Source organism: Acinonyx jubatus, chromosome D2 (assembly GCF_027475565.1).
Source record: "Acinonyx jubatus isolate Ajub_Pintada_27869175 chromosome D2, VMU_Ajub_asm_v1.0, whole genome shotgun sequence".
Lineage (NCBI taxonomy): Eukaryota > Metazoa > Chordata > Mammalia > Carnivora > Felidae > Acinonyx > Acinonyx jubatus.
Genome location: NC_069393.1, coordinates 76137286 through 76161222, shown reverse-complemented (window position 1 = coordinate 76161222; position 23937 = coordinate 76137286). Strand labels below are relative to the sequence as shown.

The 23937-nt window shown below is 47.3% G+C and overlaps 1 protein-coding gene across 1 annotated transcript; it reads left to right on the top strand.

The window, feature by feature from the left end:
• Positions 1–1230: 1230 nt before the first annotated feature.
• NSMCE4A (NSE4 homolog A, SMC5-SMC6 complex component) lies at positions 1231–15741 on the top strand. Its single transcript, XM_027063275.2, has 11 exons — positions 1231–1662; positions 2366–2443; positions 5153–5283; positions 7412–7563; positions 9455–9554; positions 10233–10323; positions 11196–11290; positions 13425–13473; positions 14180–14274; positions 14375–14460; positions 15573–15741. Exons 1-10 carry the CDS (start codon positions 1371–1373, stop codon positions 14447–14449), a joined length of 1158 nt encoding a protein of 385 aa, XP_026919076.1. The 5' UTR covers positions 1231–1370; the 3' UTR covers positions 14450–14460; positions 15573–15741.
• The last annotated feature ends 8196 nt before the right edge of the window (positions 15742–23937 follow it).

Here is a 23937-nt window from a genome sequence, read left to right as displayed (position 1 = left end):
ACCTAGAAGAATGCTAACTACTTGTTTCGGTCCCAACGCGCTGAGCTGCAAGTGATAACTGCAAAACAATTAGCACAGGATATTTACAGCTCACTTAACAAGCAGTCTGGAGACAGGCAGTTACTCAGCAACTCAGCTATGTCCGTCCTTCTCCTCCGTCCCTTAGCATCCTGGTCTTTTCCTCATGCTTGTTACTTCGTCATAGATGGCTGCTGTCATGTTGGGTACCAGTTTATCACATCAGCATCTTAAAGAAGGAGTAAGGGTGGGGATAAAGCCTCTCTCTTCTGGAGGCTTTGTGTTTCATGCAGATGGGACGCCCCCTCCCATATCACTGACCAGAACTGGATTACATGCCCGTCCCTAGTCCAGTCATTGAGGAAGGAGGATAAGATTGCCACGACTCATTTAGGCCAATTATAATGCATCCAATGAAGCAGGCACCAGCTTTTACCTTTTCTGAAACCCAGGTAAGTAGGGCTGCGGTGCTGTACCAGCTGTGGGGAGCTGCAAACAGCGTTTACCTCCAGCTGACTGTACAAGACGCACAGAAGTATTTTTGTAGCCTTACGTAGAAATGCAACTTACATTATTGTTTCCTGGAGAAAATCGAATGCATTCTCAGCACCAAAGAGAACTTTTGAGAAACAACATTTGCAATACAACCCCAAATACGTAGCATGAAAGTCATAGGTTTTTCTGAATGTAATTCCATCTGTCTTGGACCCTTTTTGAAGATACTTCAGAATATTTTAGCTTGAGAACCAATTGTGAACATAAGCTGCCATGCTGTAGCTATTGAGAAGGGGCGGTTAACAGTTTACTAGGAGAAAGTCAATTTTTTGTTGTTCATTTTTGTTGTCCTTCTGGCTTCACCAGGAGTGGGACTGCCGGCTGCACGTGAACCTCAGTGGATCCGCCCCGTGATGGCTCGGAGAAACTCAGGTCACAGAGCCACATCTCTGCCTCCGAGCCCGGCGTCATCCGCGGCAGCCTCCATGACACACGTGCCCTGCGCGCCCTGACGTCGCCAGGCCGTGGCGGTGTCCTGGGGAACCAAAGAGACCCGGGAAGATGCGGGCCGGGTGGGGGGCCCGACGGGCCAAGGCCGTGACCCCCGCGCAGCGAGGAGTAAGCGGGCCCCAGGTGCGGCAAACGGCCAGCGAGCGGAGGGCCGGGGCCGGGGCCCCGCGGCGCCTCGGGAGCGCCCAGCACCGCGCCCGCCGCCGGCCTCCCGCCAGAGGCGTCGCTGTGCGCTGGCGCCGGCCCGGGAGCCGCGTTCCGCGGGGAGCGGGCGCTCGCGCCGAGCAGGGGTTTCAGTTTCTGGCGCGAACTTCCGCCGTTCCGAAGTTGCACGGCGAATTGGCGCGATGTCCGGGGACAGCAGCGGCCGCCGGTCCGAGGGCCGGGGCCGGGGCCGCGACCCGCACCGGGATCGCACCCGCTCCCGCTCCCGCTCGCGGTCCCCGCTGTCGCCCGTGTCCCGCCGCGGCGCCGCGCCCGAGCGCAGGGAGGCCCCGGAGCGCCCGAGCCTGGAGGAGGCAGAGCCGTCGGATTCCGGGGACGAGATGGTGGACCCCGCGAGCTTGGAGGCGGAGACCGACCACGGCCTGTGCCGCCAGATCCGCCATCAGTACCGGGCGCTCATCAACTCGGTCCAACGTAAGGCGGGGCGCGGGCGGGGGCAGGTGCGGGACGCAGGCCCGAGCGGCCCGGCTGGTCAACGGAGCCCGCCCCGACCCCGCGCCGCCCGGCCGCGCCTCGATTGGCTCGCCGGGTGGCCCCGCGCCGTCGCGTGGAGCGAGCCGCGCGACCTTGGCGGGGGCGCGCGGGCCCCGAGGGGGCCGGACGGCGCCGCCCGAACCCAGACGGCCGGGAAGGAGTGGCGGCGGGGCTCGGGCCCCGGGTGTCGTATCTGGCAGTCGGTGGGTCCCGCGAGGGGTCGCCCGCCCAGCGCGGGCGGCGCCACCAGGGAGCTGTCAGAAATGGCCCGCACCAGGACCGCACCCCGGACCTACCCACTCCGAAACTCGGGGTGGCGCGTCCATCTGTCTGGTGGCCCTCCAGGGGTCCCTGTGGCTTGCAGAGTTTGGGAACCACTGTTAGGAGCGTTCCTCGGAGGCTGCAGAAGCAGTGGAGCCCTTTGGGTGAAGGTTAAGGCAGCCAGGCCCCTTTTAAAGTTCATGCTCCTTAAAGGTACAGTCACCTTTCTCTTTCGGAGACGCTTTGGTTAAAAAGATAGAGATGTGTGAAATAATCACCCCAGGGAGCAGGGGCAGGACTCCTCAGCACCCCAGGTGACCACTTTATTAAGGACTTGGTGAATGATGAGCACATTTGCCAAACCTTGTGTTTCTTTACGTAGAAAACCGAGAGGATATACTGAATGCCAGCGACAAACTAACTGAGGTCCTTGAAGAGGCCAACACTCTGTTTAATGGAGGTAATTCATTATTTTATATATGGGAGCTTTTTATTGTAAGTTTTAGGATAATTTTTTATTAGTTTTATGTAAGAGCCATATTATTGACATCAAACAATTCCCACATAATATAGTAGCGTTTTCTTTACTGGTTTTGGAAGCTTTCTCGTTGGAGTGGTTATACTGCTTGTGTTGTGCTTACCATTCCCTAAGGTGTATTGAAGGCTTTATGTGAAATTCTGGGGGCGCAGCCAGCAGCCTGTTTTAGCAAGCCCCCCAGGTGGTTCTGTTGCTCGTTCACGGTTGAGAACTTGTATTATACTTGCATGAATTATCTTTATCTTTCTGTGGTATTGACTGCTGTATCCCCAGGGTGCGTTTGTTGAATGGATGAATTAGAGGAGAACTGAGCTGGGCTGTGACATCCTATTTCTAGTCCTGCCCTCCTCCCAGCTCCTTGCTATTGGTCCGCCTATGGTGGGGGGCAGGGGTGTAGTGGCCTTGTCCACTGGTGGAGCTGTTGGTCTCTAGTAGGGGGGTGGTGAGAGAGAGATAAAGAGATATGTCAGAGCGCTGAGCACCCTCCACGGGGAGAGGGGAGTTTAAAAAACAATCATGGTTTGGGGCACCTGGGTGGCTCAGTCGGTTAAGCATCCGACCCTTGATTTTGGCTCAGGTCATGGTCTCACAGTTTGGTGAGTTCGAGCCCCATGTAGGACTCCTCACTGGCGGCGTGGAGCCTGCTTGGGATTCTCTCTCTGCCCCTCCCCGATGGGCGTGCATGTGCGCGCGCGCGCGCGCTCTCTCTCTCGCGCTCTCTCTCTCTCTCTCTCTCTCTGAAAATGAAAAAAAAAAATCTTGGTTTGAATTAAAAGGGTTTGTGGCAGCAGTAGTCTGTTCAAAGACAGAAGGCAGGTCGGGCACCCCCTGATGTAGGCACTGGGGCCCCGAACCCTAGAGCAAGTCCCCAGACCACTTCCCCCACCGTCCTAACAGTTCTGTGGCAGCAGAAAGGCAGAATGCAGACAAATTCGGTGGTAAGGGAGAGTCAACAACTTGTGCTGCCCAGACAATTCTTCATGTTCTTTGAGGACCAGAGCCTTTCTTTCTAGCAATTTCCCAGTCCAACTAATGGCTTAACTGTTGCTCACTTTTAACATTGCCACGTCTGCATGTTCTCAAATGAGTGTCTTTCTAGCCCTGGTCACAGCCTCTGCACCGTTCCCCATCTTGGTGTCCCACATTTGCTAAATCTCGTTAAAACCTTCCAGAACTGAGCGTTTCCCTTTCACCTGGTTAAATCCCTCCTCACCCCTTGTTAGCGCTGTCTGTGACTCATTCACCCCTTTGCTACTTTCCTGTGCATCTTATTAGTTCTTGGGCCACACAGCACTCCCTTCTCGGCTGATGCCCCTGTGCTGACTGGGTCACCTCTTTAAGGCAAAGTTACTCGCTCGCTCAGCAAACACAGAATTCTAGATCCTTGGCACTCATGGTTTTCCCTCGGTGGGAGCCTCAAAGCCAGCTGTGACCGAGAAGTCTGTGCTTTTCTCGCCGACCGTGCTGTGAGGCCAGCAGGCAAGGCACCCGGAGCAGCCTGGCGTCTGCTTCCCTCTCTTACGCATGGTCGCTCCGCAGCAGCACCCCCGAAATAAAAAGGGAGAAGAATGATGTATAAAAGCAAAAACGGGAGTCAGCCAAGTTCAGCCGCTGGAGGTGTGTGTTCAGTAAGCGCGACACCCACAAGGCCTCCGGGAGCACGCCAGGCACAGGTGTTTCTGTACTTGAACTTTGCCGCCTTCGCCTCTTCTTGGCTCCCTTTCCGGTTTGCCTTTCCAGGTGTTCCCAGGGCCCTCTTCACCCTCCCAGTCCCGCCAGCCCCGCCGTCTCCTCCAAAGGGCCGGTCCCTCGCCTCTGCACACTTCGTCGTCCTGTTCCCTTCTTGACTCCTGTTTAAATCTTTTTCTCGGTATAGCTTGTCTTAAATCCCGGGTCCTCTGTCAAACGCCTTCGGGCCCTCCATCCTCAGGGTCGCCGCCCTGCTGCGTGGCCTCTGTCCACGTGGTGGCCCGGGCTGGCACCCGGGGCGTGAGTCTTAGGCTGACTGCCCAGACGGTGCCATTGTTTCTGTTGATGTCCCCTGACGGTTTGTGGTGGCCGCTCAACAAGCCACCAGGCCTTACACGGAGCAGGCTTTCCTTTTGACTTACCTCCGCTCGCGTCGAGGAGGGACGCCAAGGTGGGGCTGCTGGCGTTGGGGGTGGGGGGGGAGAAGCTGGGTGTTAAGAGAGGAGACAGGCTTTGTTGAACCCAAGCTATAAAGAGATGGTAGTTCAGTTCACAGGAGGAGAAGGACCCTGGAGGGAGAGGGGCTTTTAGGAGGGCTGGTCAGCTTTTTTTTTTTAATGTTTATTTATTTTTGAGAGAGAGAGAGAGAAAGAGACAGAGCATGAGTGGGAGAGGGGCAGAGAGAGAGAGAGAGAGAGAGGAAGACACAGAATCTGAAGCAGGCTCCAGGCTCTGAACTGTCTGCACAGAGCCCGGAGGACTGGTCAGCTTTGACTCCAGATTTTGGTGGGTTGGGCATGAGAGCCAGGTTTTAGAGGGAGATGGGTATGTTTCCTTTTTTTTTTTTTTTTGGTTGGTCCAGTGGGAAATGGCAAGTAAGTAGGTGGAAATTTCGGGAAAATCCCTGTGAATCATGTGTATTTTCCTTCTCTTTTTGAACAGTGTCCCGGGCAAGAGAAGCAGTCCTGGATGCCCAGTTTCTTGTTTTGGCTTCAGATTTGGGCAAAGAGAAGGCAAAGCAGCTGCGTTCTGATCTGAACTCGTTCGATATGTTGCGCTACGTTGAAACTCTAGTAAGTACAAAGCTGTGGAATCTTAAACAAAAAATGTGTCCCAGGTCACAGATTAATTATCTGCTTTGATTAGATCTGTATGCCAATGGCTTTCACTTCCTTTTTCCTTTTCTTGGGGGGGTGGTGGGGCACAAGTCTCAGATTCCCCCAAAGAGATCTCATCTCACCAAGTTAAATGATGACAGGATAGCCATGTTGAGGAATACAGGGCGGCAGCCTAGAGGTTTCGAAATCTCTTAGCATTCGAAGTAAAGATTCTGGGTGCTATGTTTATTTACAAATGGCCATTTTTCCCCTGAACTATCAGTTCGTAAGTATTCTAGCTCAAAAAAAAAAAAAAAAAGTATTCTAGCTCATTCTCAGTGACTGGGGACCCTTTGTCCTGGCTGGACAAAACCCACGCAGCAGGTGGCAGAGCTCAGCTGGAGATGAGTTAGGCCTGGGGGCAAGTTCTCCTCTGTCTTTTTTTTTTTTTTTTTTTTTTTTTTTTTAACATTTATGTATTATTGAGAGACAGAGACAGAGCAAGAGCAGGGGAGGGACAGAGAGAGGAGGAGACACAGAATTCGAAGCAGGCTCCAGGCTCTGAGCAGTCAGCACAGAGCCCGATGCGGGGCTCGAACCCACGAGCCATGAGATCATGACCTGAGCCGAAGTCGGACGCTTAACCGACTGAGCCACCCAGGTGCCCCTCTCCTCTGTCTTTGAGAATAAATGGGAACCACATGAATATGCTTAGGGTTTTGCTATTTTGTGGGTCTTTTGGTGGTTGTTTTATTTACCTTTCTTTTGGATGGTTGTTACCCAAAATTAAAAAATTTTTCCTTGGTGGATTTACCAAAAAAGGCACAATGGAGCTGACCGTGCATTTTACCCTGTTGTTGATTTTTTTTTTTCTTTTTTTTTGGTTCTACTCTGAGCGAAGCTCTGTCCTAGCATTTCTGCTAGACCTTTGAATTTCTGACTGAATGTTTGTCAAATGGCTATTAAAATGATTTAGTACTGTGAGATCAGACCAGATACATTCATTCTTTTGTAAAGGCAGGGGGCAGATGAGTTTTCTGTTGTTTTTAAAACCTTAAATGGTTTAAAACTGAAATTTAACTTACATTGAAAACCGTAAAATCTTATTTTTTAACTTTTTTATTGTGAGGCATAATGCATTTGGAAAATGCACACTAACATACAGCTGAACAAATAAAATGACCATATATACTGGGTTGTCTTTTTTAAAATTACTGGTATTTATCCAAGTGAGCTGTGTACTTGAACAAATCAAATTCCGGAAGTCTTTAAGGCATTCAGAGTAAAACCCTAAATTAATAGCTCTGTGATGGCTGGGTGGGGAAGATCCTTCTGAGTACATCAAATATAGGTTCTATAAAAAAAAGACTGGTAGACTGGACCAGACAGAAACGGACCCGTCCTCCCACGTGTGGGGGGGGAGACAAGGTGGCAGAGGGCGGGGGTGATGGATGCCGACCTTATGTCCCTGATCTGGTTCTTGCAGCCTTTTTCTTTACAACTTGATTGCCTTTAATAGGGGTCAGCTCCTTGAGAGCTTTGTGATTGTTCATATTTGATATTACTGTTTTAATTTGATAACTTGGAGGCATTTTATAATTCTATAATGTAATCAAAGCGCTTTCATTTTCTGTAAGATAGTTGGGGATGAGAGAATTACTAAACTTCTGGCAACTCTTCGCAGGAAGGCAGTTTTAGGATGAATGATTCTCTGACGCTAGGCCACTGCTCTCTGGATATACTGAGGCGCAAGCTGAGTAGTGGTCTCTAGGAGGTTGGCTAAAATGAAAATCCGAAAGCCAGCTAAACCTGGCCTGTTCTGTGTTGGAGGCTTTGATTTGGGATGTGATTTCAGATTCGTATGCCGGAACTGCTTTCCTAATACTTTGATGGACTAAGTTCATTCATTCTCGTGTTTCTGCCTTTGAAAGTTGGAATTTATGTATGAAATTATCTGTATCGAAAGAAATTTAGCCAGCGTGTTAGGGCCTTGAAAACAGGCTTTGCCTCTGGCCTCTTAAAGTTTACTGATGCAGATTATTTGATGTGGTGAATGATTGCTTGTGGCTTAACTGGGGTTTTTTGTTTCCCTTCATTTTTGTAGCTGACACATATGGGTGTAAATCCGCTAGAAGCTGAAGAACTCATCCGTGATGAAGATAGTTCTGATTTTGAATTCATAGTCTATGACTCCTGGAAAATATCAGGCAAAACAGCAGAAAACACCTTTAATAAAACCCATACATTCCACTTTCTGTAAGATTATTTAAAAAATCTGACAGACCAGTCATTTGTAAACCTTAAGTTGTTTTTTCGTTGTAGGAACAAACATTATTTGGTATTGTGGAGGTGACAGTCATGATGCCATTGTTTGGAGACTTTGTAAACTTTGATTGAAAAGCCCATACAATCTCGATGTGGATGGATCCTCATCCTGCTTAATTTAAGCAGGGAAGGCTGTGGGCCAGGACCTCTTACTAGGTGCCCTGCCGGCTCCTTTGTTTCCTAGTATGTGCGACTTCAGTCTGGGGCAAAACGTCTGGCTTTGTTTTGTCACCTTTAATCCTTACCATGTAGGAGGACGATACCTCTTATGGAGAGTATCTTCAGATCCTACCAATGTATGTAAGGTGCCACTTACTGTAATTTCCTGTCGGACGATCAACTGACCTATACTTGAAGCCTGCTTGAGTCATGGTCACATAAGTGCCCGGTTGATTTTTTGGATACAGGTCTAGTTTTGAAAAGTTTTTTTTTGTTTTTTTTTTATACTCACATTAGCTTCCGTCTTCATTTCCTAGTTCAGTCCTTTTGGAGAAACTAAGAATGGTGCTCACTGGTTCTTCTCTAAGACCATCTTCAAATGCCCTGGCTGTGTCCCCCAGCAGATTCTTTCTGCTGTTGTTTCTTCTTAAGTGCTATATAGCTCCTGGGCGGTTTGTCTGTTGATTTACCCTTGCAAACCTCCCGAGAGTGGTAGCGCCTCAGTTAGAAGGCTCTGGAGATGCACAGGTGTGGGGCGAGGCCTAGGTTTTTAAAAAGCCTTCAGTTAGCACAGGCAGTTAGCACTGCCTCCATTACAGCATAAAGGTCACACTTCTTCGTTACAGGATAAAGTCCAAATCTCTGTTTTTTGCTGTTGAGTTTTTGGCTCTGTCCTAAATCCCAAGATCTAAAGGGAGCCTTTGGTGCTGTGCCTTAAACTTTGTCTCCTCATCCTGCCGAAGTTGCACCCACAGTGAAGTGTGTGCCCTTGCACTTGCTGTGTCTTTGGCCTACAATGTCTTCCCCCATCTTTTCCACCTGGGAATGTTTGCCGATGTCCCAGACCCTAACTTGGAAGCCTCCAGTAACTTCTCCGGACAGATAGAAGGCAAGATCAGAGATCGCAACCAGATCACTCCCACGTCTGGGTAGACCTCTGCCCACATGCGCTCCCAGCACCACAGTATTATTCTAGTATGATGCTGTGGGATCCACCCCATTGCGCTGAAATGGACACGTGTGTGTGGATTTGGATCTGTCCATCTACACTGCACCCTTTGATCTCCTCAGGCGGAGGGACCACAAGGGTCTATGTTTTCGGGGCCGTGATCGCTGCGTGGTACATCTATTACTGTAGCTTAAGTCTGCATTTGGGCCTTTTTTAGGGGGTACGGGGAGTCCAGAGGGGAAAAGAATCCCATGGCTTCTGTTTGAACTGTTCTCCCGAGACAGGTATGTTCCGTAGTCCGAGGCTGTGAGCCTCGGCACTGGCACCCCTAGTCCAAAGGCTTTTAACCCCCAGGGGAGCTGTTTTTTCCTCTTCCCCACATGTTCTTCTCCCCTGATCTGAAGTTGGCTTTGCCAAGAACACAGTAGGCTAGCTGGGAAGACCACAGGCATGTTGACCGGTGTGCTGTTGAAAGCAAAATATGAAGGTGTTTGAGGAGGTATCTGTAATTGAGAGAAGCTCCTAGGAGTTCTTTGAGAAACACAGAGGGAGCAGAAAAGATGTCACAGACCCGACCAGAGTTTCGGTCTGATGTCAGCTCATACAGCACTGAAGCCTGGTCTGAATCTGACCATTCCGTGGGAGCTGCTTCCAGTTAGTGGAATTGGTTTAGAAAACAAACAAAAAAGGACATGAAAGCATATTTTTCATTAGGTTGGGTTCAATACAAGGAGAGTTCCCTGTGCCAAAGCCACGAAGCGATCGTCCGAGAAAAGGTCCCACGACAGAAGAGAAGAAGACCATGCCTGACCAGGTTTGCCTTCTGAAAATGCCTACGGTTAAAGTAGCTGTTAATATAATATACATGCAATTTGGCCATCTTTTCTAAGCTTTAGGGTCTGGGGTCAGGTTTGGTTACTTAAATAATCACTTAAATAATTTAAGCTTTTAAACGTTTTACCGGGTTAACCCTTGTCGTAGTTTTAATTACTTTCTGTAGTGGATCAGGGGCTCTCAGCCTCAGCACAGTCAGCCCTGGGGGCAGGAACATTGTCCGTCATGATTGGCTGTCCTGTGCGATGCAGGAGGCCCCATAGCAATCCTTGGCCTCTTTCCACTAGATGCCAGTAGCCGCCTCCTCCCCCATCCCCAGTTGTGACAACCAAAAACATCTCCAGGTATTGGCAAATGTCCCCAAGAGGCAAAAATCACTCCCAGTTGAGAACCACGGTTCTGAACCACTTTTTGTGTTGTGCTATTTTATTTATGTTCAACCTGAATATGGTCGATTTGGTCATGTTAACTCCTTTGTTAAAAAATTAATAGAAAAATGTTAACTGAAACAAAGTTTTTTTTTTTTTTTTTTTTAACTGTAAATTTGAAGATGGGGGTCAAAACTGGTAGTGATCCCTAATAAAAGACATTTAGACGAATATGGGCGCGGAAGAGGGCAGAAAACGCAAACAGTCTGGTAACGACTTTGTGTTTTCAGTTAAGTGAAATGGAAGAATCTCATCAAGAAGCAACAGAAAAGGAAGTGGAAAGAATTTTGGGATTATTGCAGACCTATTTCCGAGAGGATCGTAAGTATGATACCAAGTTCAAGTAGAGCAATTTGTATTTATCAGTTAGACACATGTCCCTTTCAATGAGAAGTTAGTTTTTAAAACGCATTTTCGGTTCTGTACAATGTTTGAATCATTTTGATTGCTTTTCGGCCTATATATGTAACGCAGCTTCTCTCCTTTAGATATCCCATGTGAGGTTGTTGGCAAAGTAACTTTTCATTTTTGTTTTTAAAAGATGGGGTATTTTTTCTGTTACAAAACAAAAGGTGCCATAGAAGTGAGAGCGGTAGAGTCAAGTACCTGTTCCACTTCTCACTCCCTAGAGGCAGCCCCTTGTATGGCGTGCCTTGCGTGCTCAGATCATCTTAGCTTTATGTCAGTTACGTAACTATGCACATAAGTAAGTTGGGCATCTTTGCTGGTTTTGCTTTTTTCAAAGCTAATCCTAATATACACGTTCTTCTGCAACCTGAGTTTTCCACGTCGACATTCTTCTATGTCGATACGGGTAGATCGCCCTTCTCTCCAGTGATTCCCGTTGTAGGGCTGTGTCATAAATACATTGAACAAGTCCCCCGTGAGTGGACGAGTGGAAGTTCTTTGTAGCATCTTACTCTCGTGAAAGCCGCGGTAGCAGAGAATCCTGGCACACAGCTTTGCACGCACCTGCCGACATTTCTGTAGGAGGAGGGTTGCCAGATCAGTGGGCATATGTATTTTATAATAGGCCAAATTGGCCTCCAGAAGGGCCGTATCCCTTTATACTCCCAACAGCAGGTTGAGGGCCCATTTCCTTCCTCTGTGCACACAAGAGAATATTGGTCTTACTGATAGCAAAATGCATCTTTCCCGTTTTGAAGAATTTTTTTTTTCTTTTTCGTCTACAGCTGATACTCCTATGTCCTTCTTTGACTTTGTGGTTGATCCACATTCTTTTCCCCGAACAGTGGAAAACATCTTTCATGTTTCCTTCATTATAAGGGTAAGATTTAAGATTTCTCTTTTTTATCTTTTACAGCTTTTAAGAGGGTACATAGTAAAAGCTATGGGTGGGAGCTGGCAGAGGTGTTTGTACTAACCAGTATGTATGTATGTATTTGCGTTGTAGCAAAACATTGGCACACAGGCAGAAGAAACTAGCTGAAAATTTGTGCGCGAAGGGCACCTGGCCGGCTCCGTCGATGGAGCATATGACTCTTGATCTCAGGGTCATGAGTTCGAGCCCCACGTTGGGTGTAGAGATTACTCAACATAATAAGTAATCTTAAAAAAAGAAGTTGTGAGCTTGCTTTTACATTTTGGAAATTATTTATAAAAAGGATTCGCAGAGTTTGAGTATGGAACTATAAATTAGAGAACAGTGTGGTATAAATGTTCAATTTCCCAAATTTAAATTGCTCACATCTGATAGTTGCCATGTTAGGTAAGAAAAGATCTTGTTCTCCTCAAGAATCCTATACTGAAAGTACTAAGGAAAGGGAGCAGGCTATCATTTATTATCTCATAAAAATTACTAATACGGGAGGGGTGCATGGGTGGCCCAGCCTGTTAAGCATAGGACTCTTAGTTTTGGCTCAAGTCATGACCTCCTGGTTTTGTGAGTTCAGGCCCTATATCGGCCTCTGTGTTGGCAGCACAGAGCCTGCTTGGAATTCTCTCTCTCTCTCTCTCTCTCTCTCTCTCTCTCTCTCTCTCTGCCCCTCTCCCAGTTGCACTGTCTCTGTCTCAAAAATAAAGAAATAAACTTAAAAAAATTTGGGGTGCCTGGGTAGCTCAGTTGGTTAAGCGTCTGACTTCAGCTCAGGTCGTTAAGCATCTGACTTCAGCTCAGGTCATGATCTCATGGTTTGTGGGTTCAAGCCCCTCATTGGGCTCTGTGCTCACAGCTCAGAGCCTGGAGCCTGCTTCGGATTCTGTCTCCCTCTCTTTCTGCCACTCCCCCACTCATGTGCACGGTCTCTCTCTCTCTCTCTCTCTCTCTCTCAAAAGTAAATATTAAAAAATTTTTTTTTAAAAATTACTAGTACAGTGGTGTCTGGGTGGGTCAGTCAGTTAAGTGTCCCAACTTCAGCTCAGGTTATGATCTCAAGGTTCGTGGGTTCTGCATCAGGCTCTGTGTTTACAGTGTGTAGCCTGCTTGGGATTCTCTCTCTCTCTCTCTCTCTCTCTCTCTCTCTGGCCCTCTCCCACTTGCTGTCTCTTTTCCAACATAAATAAACTTAAAAAACAATTACAAATGAATATGTAGAGAGAGTGAAATGATGTGGCAAAACTTTAACAGTGAAGTTTGGTGAAAAAAACTTGGTGAAAAACTTTGTGAAGCTCGGTAAAGAATATAGGAAGGGAGGGGTGCCTGGGTGGCTCAGTTGGTTAAGCATCCACTCTTGATCTCCATTCAGGTCATAATCTCACGGTTTGTGGATTTGAGCCCCACATCAGGCTCTGTGCTAACTGTGGAACCTGCTTGGGATTCTCTCTTTCTGCCATTCCCGTCACATATGTGGGCACACACTCGCTCTCTCTCAAAATAAATAAACTTAAAAAATACATACACTATAAAGGTTCTTTATAGTAGCCTTGTAGCTCTTTCAGTTTGAAATTATTTCAAAATAGAAGGTTCAGAAAAAACCCTACTCAAAAATATACTGAAATATAAGAAAAGAAGTATACTTTAGACCTATCTTTAGTCTTGTAACAGGTTGCACTGCTGCATATGTAAGATGAATTTGATTTTAACCTTAAACAAAAATCTTGTACTGACCAGAGTATCTTCCCAGAGATGATAACAAAGGCATATTTTGTCAACGGTAGATGATGAGCTAACACCTGATAAAATATGGAGTGTTCAAAAATACGCATGAATCAGTTAAAGAGATAAGCCAGTTTCGGTTTTATTTAGCAGATCCTCAGGATAGAGGCTGATCAGAAACCCGAGGGAAGCCCCATGTATCTTCTTGTCTACGTAATCTCATTATTGTTATGGTACATTTTGAGTGTCTGGGATATGGAGCTTTCTAATTAAGGAATAATGCTTTTCATCCAGTGGTTACAGGTTTTGGATCTAATTTTTTAAATCAGTTTTTGAATCCAAATCTAAAATCATGTTTGTGTTTTAGGATGGTTTTGCAAGAATAAAGCTTGACCAAGACCGACTGCCAATAATAGGTAAAGGATACTATGTTAAGATTAGTTTTTGAGAAAACGTATGTGTTATTAGAGTTCATGAAATGCAGCTTTCTAAATGTAAATGAGTTTGCATTTTAGGTATCGAACTTTTACGTTGCTGTATCTTTACTGAAAATATTGCCATCATTTAAAGCCAGAGGGTTCATCTGTATCATTGACTCAACACTTACTGCCTTAAAGATTGACAAGAAAGTCCCTCCAGTTTTTATCTAGAATGTTTGTAATTGCAGTTACTATTGTACTTTCCTTCCTTCTATGTTTCCCTGAAGCCACCTCCCTCCTCTCCTTGGGAGAATCTTTCTCAAATAATTTCACCGGGCTCCATGAGTCCTTTGTTTCCTAAGGTCTCCTGCAGGGAATCAAGTACATCCATTGCCTTTATTGTTACTTTAAAAGCTCTTAATTTCTCTCGGACTCACTAGGGCTCAGCTCTGTGGTTAGTACTTAGATCTGCAGAGGTTTTTAAATGATTGCAACGTGTCACTCCATCTTGTGGGGTTTTTTAAAAATGGAAGCAAATGGATTACTTGCTACAACACTATAACAAGTCAATGATGCGTGGGATCCTAATAAGTATGTAATATTATAAGTGTCTTTTCGATACAGGCTTCGTTCCTGTTCAACAGTTTACGTTCAGCCTACCTCCTGTGATTCGATAACCTTTGAAAACTTGTCTTTCCAACAGAGCCCGTTAATATTAATGAAGAAAGTGAGGGAATTGACCAAAACACCCAAATTAGGAATCAAGGAATCATAGCTTTGAGTTACCGAGACTGGGAGGTAAAGCCTTGCCCCTTGCCCCTTTACCCGGGGTAGTCCTGTCTCCCAAACAGCATTTGCCGTTAACCCAGTGCCCAAAATGTTCTCTGTTCTCCACCAGGAGATCGTGAAGACCTTTGAGATCTCAGAACCTGTGATTGCTTCAGGCCAGAGCCAGCAGAGGCTAAGCGCCTGACGCCAGCAAAGGTAACATTTCCTATGTTATGAAACGTTACTTAGCATTCCAAACCACCTTCCTTTTTCGCATTCTGGTGAAATTGGGATTTGCCTCCCTCTAGTGCCCCAGTCCTAGAACTGTGCGTGCTGATGGGAAAGGCAGCGCGCCACCTAGTGGCTGCAAGTCCCCTTCTTTGGATTACTTCGGGGTTCTGAAGGGGCGGAGCAGGAGTGTGTTCCTGGCTTGGCTCCTCCTACCGCCCGCCCCCCCCCCCCCCCCCCCGCCCCAACAAGTTGATAAACTAGATAAATTGAATACTGAACCCTCCCATCAGTCGTGTTCAGTGTCCGATTTGATTTGGTTATTTTATAGCTACGAAGTAGAAAGGGAGGATTAGGACAGATTTACCTTGGAATGATGTCAGTAAATGGGCGTTTCTTAAATGTGAGTTATGCTGTGAAACACTTCTTCAATTTTTATGAAGGAGAACATGTTAGAAGGAAATCTTAGTGACGATCGGGCATTTGCTGTGGGTGGGAGTCAGGAGACCTGGATTCTGTTGGCTCTGCCCCTGACTTTAAAATCACTGAGGGGGCACCTGGATGGCTCAGTCGGTTAAACGTCCGACTTCGGCTCAGGTCATGATCTCACAATTCGTGAGTTCAAGCCCCCGAATCGGGCTCTGTGCTGACAGCTCAGAGCCTGAAGCCGGCTTCGGATTGGATTCTGTGACTTCTTCTCTCTCTGTTCCTCCTCTGCTCACACTTTATCTCTCTCTCAAAAATAAATAAACATTAAAATCACAGATGACTTCATCTCACTCAGCTTCATTTTGTCTATAAATCCAATCTGTAAAATGGGGGGGGGGAGATTTTGAATTAGAACATTGTTAAGGTTTTATTTTTCTAACTCAAATTTTCTGTAATTTTGAGAGTTAGAATGAACTTTGAATACTTAATCTGCTTTGGTTCCAAGATAACTGAGGGAAAGAGAGCAGATGTAAGATATATAATGTGGGTGGACCGGGGCCCTCCTCACTGAGAAAGCACTGGTTGTCGGAGTCTATTTATGTATATCTAGTAAACTTCGGATTCATGTTATTTATAAACTGTTAACCAGCTATTTTTTTCCTCTTTCTTAGGACTCAACTGGATAGTGAAATCCAAACAGGAAAGCAGCATGTATTGTATATATTGTATGATTAAACATTTTTAAAGACAGATTGTTTTTAGTAAAATGTAGCTTTTGATAGTTAATGAATTGGTCCTGGTTGTCTTTGATTAAAGGAAATTCACTGCCATATTCACAAATATTTGTAGTTACTCTTTATTTTCTGATTATGCCAGAGTTTGGCCTTTCTCTAGTCCTGTTCCACTGAAAGCTTTTTAGTTAGCATGTCAATGGCCTACAGATCATTATGGTTCTTTTTATATCTCTTTAGCTAAATGTAAAGTTAGCTGGTCAAGTCAACCAATATTGGATTGAACTGTATGAAATTGTTTGTGTAGGTAAAACATGGTCAAATATCAGCCATTTTCTATGATTCAGCCTGTGATTTACACACAAGAAACTATTCAGTCCTCTGCCAGGCCAGGCTGAACGACCATCCCCACAGCTCCCATCAGCGGTCCCCTGTGTGCACACAGAGGACAACCAGACAGGCGCGACTCCCAAGCTTCTGATCTTGGCTGGGCCTTCAGGCCTGTTCTTGATGTTTTTTAGCCCCTTGTTGGTTCCCTTTCCCGTTCCACAGCTTGCTACATCCTCCCTCTCTCCCTCCTCCCATCTGGTGTCCGAGTCAAGTGTCCGAGTGTCGCTTCTCTGGCAGGCTCTGGGTCCCAGCCCTTCCTGGTCCTCGGGCTTGTCAGCCACTCTCCATACCGAGCACTTTCCCTTCAACCATGCCTGTTTATCTCTCACCTTAAAACCACTACCAGAACCCTCAGTTACTGTCCTGTCTCCTCTTTGAACAAGAATCTCTTCTACTCTCCCTCCTGGCCGTCCTGGATCCGCGTGGAGTGGCACCCCCTTTCTCAGCATCCTCTAGGGGCTATTTTAGACCAAACTGGTGATTCCTACCCAAATAGATCCCCGGGTTAAATGCTGTGCATTTGGCACTTAAAATTCTGTTGCTTTCCCTGCTTCCCCTCCCCCCATCTTACTCTCATGAATTAATCCTAAACATTCTTCCGACTTTGACTCAACTCCGAAAAGCTACAGATGTATGTGCAATGGCTTATTGCCAGCATAGGGGCTGTTTTAAACATAGGTATAAAACAGCTCCCAAGTCTGTCTTCCCTGTAATCCCTGTGCTGGTCCCTCTACTCCTTTATTTCCTCAAAAGAAACCCAGGATTTCTCTTCTCCTTCCCCTCTACCTTGATCGGTCACAACTCCCCATCTGGTGTCCTGATTCTCCATCCTGCCCAGGTTTCTGCCACAGAAGCCTCCCATCTGCTGTCCCTGCTTACTTCCTGCCCTTCACATCTCCTGCACATCTTCAGAACCGGTCGTCAGCCTCAGTGACTCCCCACCGCCTCTGACCCTTGAACAACCTGAGCTTTCAGAACCGTCCGAGGCCTCACATGATCTGGCTCCTCGCCTACACCCTGGCTCACCTCCCGCTCCAGACTCCAGCTCTCTCTTCCGTTTCATTGAACGGCTTTGCAGAGGTTTACTTCATACTCTTTGTCATTCACCCATTCCTGGCAAACAACTCATCAGTCTCTTCACAGGGCTCTGTAACCATCACCACGGTCTGATGTAGAACATTCTCGCCCCCAACCCCATACCCGGTGGCCATCACCCTTCCTCGCCCACCTCCTCACCCCTGAGCCCCAACCGATAGCCTATTTTCTGTCAAAATTTGCCTATTCTGGCCATTTCACATAAATGGAATCACATACGTGGTCTTAACATTACAATCTTTCAAGCACACAGGTCTAGAGTTGCCTTCCTCTGTGGGTGATGGAGTTTTCAGAGCCTTGGAGTGGTAGATTAAAAGATGGTGGCAAATTTGAGAGGAATATCTGTTTCCTCCCCCCTTGAATCTGGGCTGGTCTTGGTGATTTGTTGGAGCAACAGCAGACGGCAGAAGTGACGTTCTGGGACCTCGGAAGCTACATCAAAAGAAGCCTTGTGGTGTCTGACGAGTTACCAGAGTCGAGTCACCTGTAATAAGGCCAGCTACCCAGTGGCCAGAAACTACATGAACAAGGGAGGCCCGGACCGGGACCAGGCGAGCCCAGCCTTCCAGCCATCCTCAAGGGCGTGTTGCCTATACCCTCCGGACTAGTCCAGCTGTCACCTGAATATCCCCAAGCTGCTCTAATGGGGATGTGTAGGGCAGATCGCACTGGCAGGCTCTGCCTGAATTCCTGACACAGAATTACGAGCTATTATAAGATGGTGGGGGTTTTAAGTCACAAATTTTGGGGGATAGTTCTGCAGACAGCTGAAATGCTTGATCTACCCTCCCCGCCCCCAAAGTTTGATACACTTAGAAACAAGATTCAGGGGTATGGGATTTTATCGCACTGATTCTGAACGTATGCTCACCTGAAAAAGAAATACAACAATCCAGAAAATAACTTAAATTTTTTCTAGCTGACTTCTCAAAAACGGTGGCATGCTCAAGAGCTCTCTGTGGAGCGGCTTCTTGACCTCCTCCTCCTTTTTGGCCTTTTCCGTGAGGATGGTCACTTCTAGGAGCGTTTCCTGGTAAGGCTGGGCGATCGGATAGACTGTGACCCGCTCGAATTCCTTCACTTCCTCCTTGTGCACCGGAGGCCTGCGGAGAGGGGGAGCCGGGGCAGAGAGCCCCCGAGCTCGGCTTTCGCTTCTCTGCTCCATGAGCTGTCTCCCTCGAGTCATTCGGTCTTGATACCCCTTGATCTGTTCCTTGGCCCAGGACGCCCTGGGCTTTTTGGTCTTCATTTTGTGTGTTCTCTGGAGAGTGTCCATCTTTTCATCCTTCCCTAGGGTTAATGTCTTGGAGAAGACCGTTAGGCTGCGCATCCTTTGAGAGAGGGGCTGACGCTTGCCTTCTCCGAGGCCCATGGCCCATTCGGCTCGGTATATATGTACCTCTCTATCTGGCCCAGCTCCCTCTCAGGCACTAAACAGTCCCATTTTTTAGCATCTCCTGTGTTTTCACTGTGCGGTCTCTCTCTATTTTAATTTCCCACCCCGGAACCATTTTGTATTTCCACGCCTCTCCCAGCACCATTTCTTGATGTCGTCGATAGTAATATGCCTCTGCTTTGGCAAACCGGAAGTCAAAAGACATGGCTTTGGGTGGATGAAGTGTTTCGTTCTCCTGTCGAAGCTTTTGGAGTAACAGTTTCCTCACTTGGGAAGAGTGGACGCCACCTAGGCTCTTGTCAGAGGGAAGCATTAGAAGTTTTTTAAGTCGGATGCCCTTTGTCACAGGCTCACAAGTGGCTAGCATTTCTGCCTGGCATTCCTGACACCGTGTCCCTGTCAGGGTCTCTTAGCTGTGTTCCCTGGCTTTCTCTCCAAACCTCCCACACACCCCTGCCCCCGAGCCCCCTCCCGGTTGAAGATTTTGCCTTAGACGACCTTGAGGAAACAGCAGCAGGCAGTCAGAAACACCTTCCTCTTCTTGTTGCCGGAACAACCTCCGTGTGTCCATCCTGACTCTGCTTTCGTAATGGAAACATTGCCCCTTTGTCTATCAAAAGCCAAGTCTTCTGCATGCCCTTGTGAAGCTTCCAGAACTTCAGTTTGCAATCACCAAATTCCCTTCCCTGCTTCATCAAATGTTCCCCTGTACTGGATCACTCCGTCCGCATAAAAAAAGGTTCCAGTGTTGACATCATTTTTCTACAGAAAGGGAAGACTCTGCGACGCGTGCCACCTTGGCTCCCCTTCCTAGTGTGCCATGAAGCGGAAACCTATCACCCCTCTCCACTGCCCCATCCCACAGTTTGCCCTTGACGCTTTTCACTTGGGTTTCCATCCCTCCGCTCTTCCCAGACTGCTGTCGTCTAGCTCATGAGGGATCTCCACAGTGACAAATTCAGCGGCCTCGTCTCTGTCCTGGTCATCCGTGACTTCAGCAGCATTTCACAGAGTGGACCACTCTTTCCTCTTTGAAATACTTTACTTTTCTCTGGCTTCCCGGCTGTGGCCAAGGGCATGTGACCAAGGCTGTCCTGGACCTGCTAGAGAATTCCAGCCATTAGCTGAATATCCCCAGGTGACTGAATAGCCCTTCATTCTCCTCCTACCTCATGGCCGTGCCTTCCACCGCTTTGCTGGCTCTGTCTTTTAGAGGTAATGCAAGAAAATATAAGAGAAATTGTCACTTAAGATGAGCATAGTCTCATCTAGGCTTTTTTGGATGTGGACAGTCTCAATCACTCAACAAGGTGACCTACCACGGGCCAGAGACTGCTCTAGGCGGGGGCAGTAAGGGATGAGCAAGACAGTCCCACACGACGCAGCCTTGCACTCGAATCTCCAGACCTAGATACTGTCTACTTAACACCTCCACTTGGCTCTAACTGCAAAGTGCTCCCTTCATTTTCCACCTTTCCAGTCCTGTCCCCGGTAGCTTCAGGATGCCCCCATCCTAGGGTGTTAGCCTGACTAGAGTTCCTGAATCCACACTCTCTCCCTCTGTCCCCAGCCCCATCAGACCACTCACACGGCAACCGGATTGATCTTTGTATCACACAAATCTCAGCACGTCACTTTCCTGCACAGAAACCTAGGATAGCGTCCTATCGATTTTAGGAGAAAATCCCATTCATAATCTGGCTCCTGACTCCCTCTTAGCTCGACTGCTTGCTTGCTCTGCTACATGTAGCCGTCCTGGCTTCTCTGTTCCTCAAACCCTATTCTCTTTGCCATCTGAGTATTTTCATATATTCTCTTATACTCCCAAACACACAATACAGCAGCTCTGACTATGGTACTTAATGTACGTAACGTTTAGGTTTTAGCTTAAATGTCACTTCCTCACTTTGCACGTAATTCCTTCAGATAAAATCCCATCTTTCATGACCCGTATCACAATCTGTGGCTATCTGTTTAATGTCGAGGTCCCTCACTTGCTGAGGCCCCTCAAGGGCCCAAGCGATGTTTGTTTTGTTCAGCACTGTGGGTACTGAATGAATCGAACCTAACAGACAAAGCACTCTTGCTTGCAACACTCAGGACCTTTCTACCTTGAAGAAGAACTTTTTATGATGGTATTTCTGGCTCCAAAGTTCACGGTAAATGTACTTCCTCACCTTTATCTTCTTTTCTAGTGGGGACTGGGAACCCCCTGCAATCCGAGGGTCCTGAGTGTTTTGGGCCCAGGCCAATCTGGAAGATTAAAAAGAGAGATCACACTAGGATTTGGAGAAAGGCGTCAGGAACCACGGCCCAGGTGTGCACTGAGGTAGGGAGGATTTGGGACTTGCTTTCACACGTAGCAAGAGGCGTTTCTTGGTGCCGATAGGCAGGACTCTGGCTAACTTCTGTCTTTCCTCGAAGCAAGGAAGGAGTGCTCTCTGATAGAAGTATGAACAGAGATCCATACTGAGTTTGAGGTTCAGACTAACAAATACCTTTAACACTGAAGAGGGGAGGCTCAGTTGCGATTTCACATTCTACAAACCACTGTTGGTATAATTGTTGGTAGAACAAAGAACTTAGCTTTGATCAGAAAATAAGTTTTCAAAGCTGTAAGTCCCTTTTCAGTTATGCATAAAATTATAAATAGTATAATTTAGAAGCTATCATTAATTCCCAGCAGCAGCTAACTGTAACGTGTTTCAGGATTCTTGTCAAAGGCTTTTATTTTAGATAGATAATAAAACAATTTGATGGCAAGAAAGTTGGTTTTTTAATTTAATGCAGAAAAATACAGGCGAGACAGGGCACCTTAAGTGTCGGTTGAGCGTCCAACTCTTGATTTCGGCTCAGGTCACGATCTCCCAGTTCGTGGGTTCAAGCCCTGCATCGGGTTCTGCACTGACAGTGTGGGACCTGCTTGGGGTTTCTCTCTCTCTTCCCCTCTTTCTGCCCTTCCCCTGTTCGCTCTCTTTCTCTCTCTCAAAAATAAATAAACATTTAAAAAAATTGAAAAAAAAAAAAAGAATACAGCTGAGAAATCTGCACAGTCACATTGAGATATTCTGGAGAACTTTTTTTTTTATGTTTATTTTTGAGAAAGAGAGAGAGAGAGAGACAGCATGTGAGCAGGGGAGGGGCAGAGAGAGACACAGAATCCAAAGCAGGCTACGGGCTCTGACCTGTCAGCACAGAGCCCCATGGGGGCTTGAGCTCAGAAACTGCGAGATTGTGACCCGAGCCAAAGACCGACGCTTAACTGACTGAACCACCCAGGCGCCTGAGAACTCTTGTTTCTTAACCTGCTTAGTTAGTGAATAGGTTGTCTTTAGCAACCTGGGTTGTGAATATTCTGTTTCTCTGACTTCTCTTTGTAGCAAAAGAAGGACTTTATAACATTGACCGGTAAAAAACCAAACTAATTACTGTGTAAGTAAAGCTAATTTCTTAGACTCCTATTTCTGCTTTCGTGTTTTTCTTTCCTAAGAGGTTCTTATGCATTATTTCCAAAGCAGCATATACTGGGCTCACTGTATACTGGGTGATGTGCTGGGACCTTAAATGGGTCCTTTCACTTGCCTCCCAAACAGTATGTGTGGGAGGCACTCATCACGTCTCACTGCAAAGACCTCTGAGGCCGAGAGAGGTCCAGTGACTTGTCACAGGTCCCGGGTCGGTTTCAGAGGCAGCAAGCATGCCTGCACGACTCCAGAGCGCATCATTTTCGTTCCTGCGCCACTCTCATTCCCAGATCAATGAACACTCTCCTGGCGTTTGCTCAGAGGGGAAGGAAGGAATACCTACTGTTCTTCCGCACTCAGATCCAACCATTCTGAGTCTGTAACCAGAGGAGGGAGTGAGGGTGGGGTCTGCATTGACACTTGGTCCTCCCTTAGGTTCCGCGGGGACCCTCCCCGCCCGGCGCCTGTGGTCACCCCTCCAGAAGCCTCGTGCCGTTTATCTGCCGTGTCCTTTGTTTTCGCCAGAGCCCGATCTATCGCCAGCTTTAGGAACAACATGCTTGCCCTTCACTCCCTTTCCTGGTCTCCAATCTCTTATTCTCTAGTCTGCAAAGTACTATTTTCCAGCTCTTTCAGACCCTCAGCCCCTTATTGTTGATCCCTCAGGATGCCGGGGGTGGATTTCTAGGGCAACCAGAGGCAGCCACAAGCTTTTGTATGTGTCATCACCATCCTAGATTGAGGCTACTGTGAAGTGGTACGTGGGGACACTGTCCGGCTGGCAGGGAATGAACTTTTGCGCGAGCTGGGCTGAATGGCCACAAAGTGGAAGGGGCTGGGTTTCAGAGACACAGGCAGCCTTGCCGCTGGAGGAAGCCCCTTCCAAGGCAACGGGAGCGTCTTTGTCATTTTTGTTTGGCTGGTGTTTTGCGGGGGTGGTGAATATCATGTATCCCCCAGGGAGGCGGAAGGCCTCGGGGCAGATCCTGCATGCACACTTGTAGCTGGCAGAGGCTGGACTGTGCGGGTGGCCTGGTCATATGGTCTCACCATCCCTTAGCAGGTATGTCACTTGGCTAAACGTTGCTGCTGCTGTGGAGGTTTTGCGTTCTCATACTTTTTTTTTTAAGTGAGAGAGAGGGTGCACACACGGGGGGTTAGGGGCAGAGGGAGAGAGAGACAGAGTCTTAAGCAGGCTCCATGCCCAGCATGGATCCCAATGGGAGGCTTGATCCCACAACCCTGGGATCATGACCTGAGCCAAAATCAAGAGTCAGACGCTCAACCAACATTGAGCCAGACGGTGAACCAACACCCAACCACGACTGAGCCACCCGTGCGCCCCAAGCTCTAATACTCTTTCATCTACTTGTAATCACATATTATTTGTGTTTATAACTGGTCATTCTTAAAGACTAGCAGGAAATACACAAATGTTAAAATAAAAACTAATGAAATGATTCTGCATATTCACTTCAAGATGCTTTTCACCATATATTTAAGCTGCAGATGGCCAAATAAAGTCCTCGTTTTTTATACTTTTACAATTGAAATGTCTCTACTTCTCAAAACGTGAAAGGAGAAAATATAGTGAATAACTACAACCTGGCTTCTGACTTAGTAAGAATAAAATCTATCCCTCCCCCAATGTGCTATTTATAGAGATGTGCTTGAAACCGCAGCCCCGAACTCATTCAGAAATGAAACGGTTATGGGGCGCCTGGGTGGCTCAGTCGGATATGCTTCCACCTTTGGCTCAGGTCATGATCTCGCGTTTGTGGGTTCGAGCCCCGTGTCTGACAGCTCAGAGCCTGGATCCTGCCTCGGATTCTGTGTCTCCCTCTCTCTCTGCCCCACCTCTGCTTGTGCTCTGCCTCTTTCTCTCTCTCTCAAAAATAAATAAACATTAAAAAAAATTTTTTTAAAGAAATGAAACACTTAGGAAAGTAAATGCGGTTAT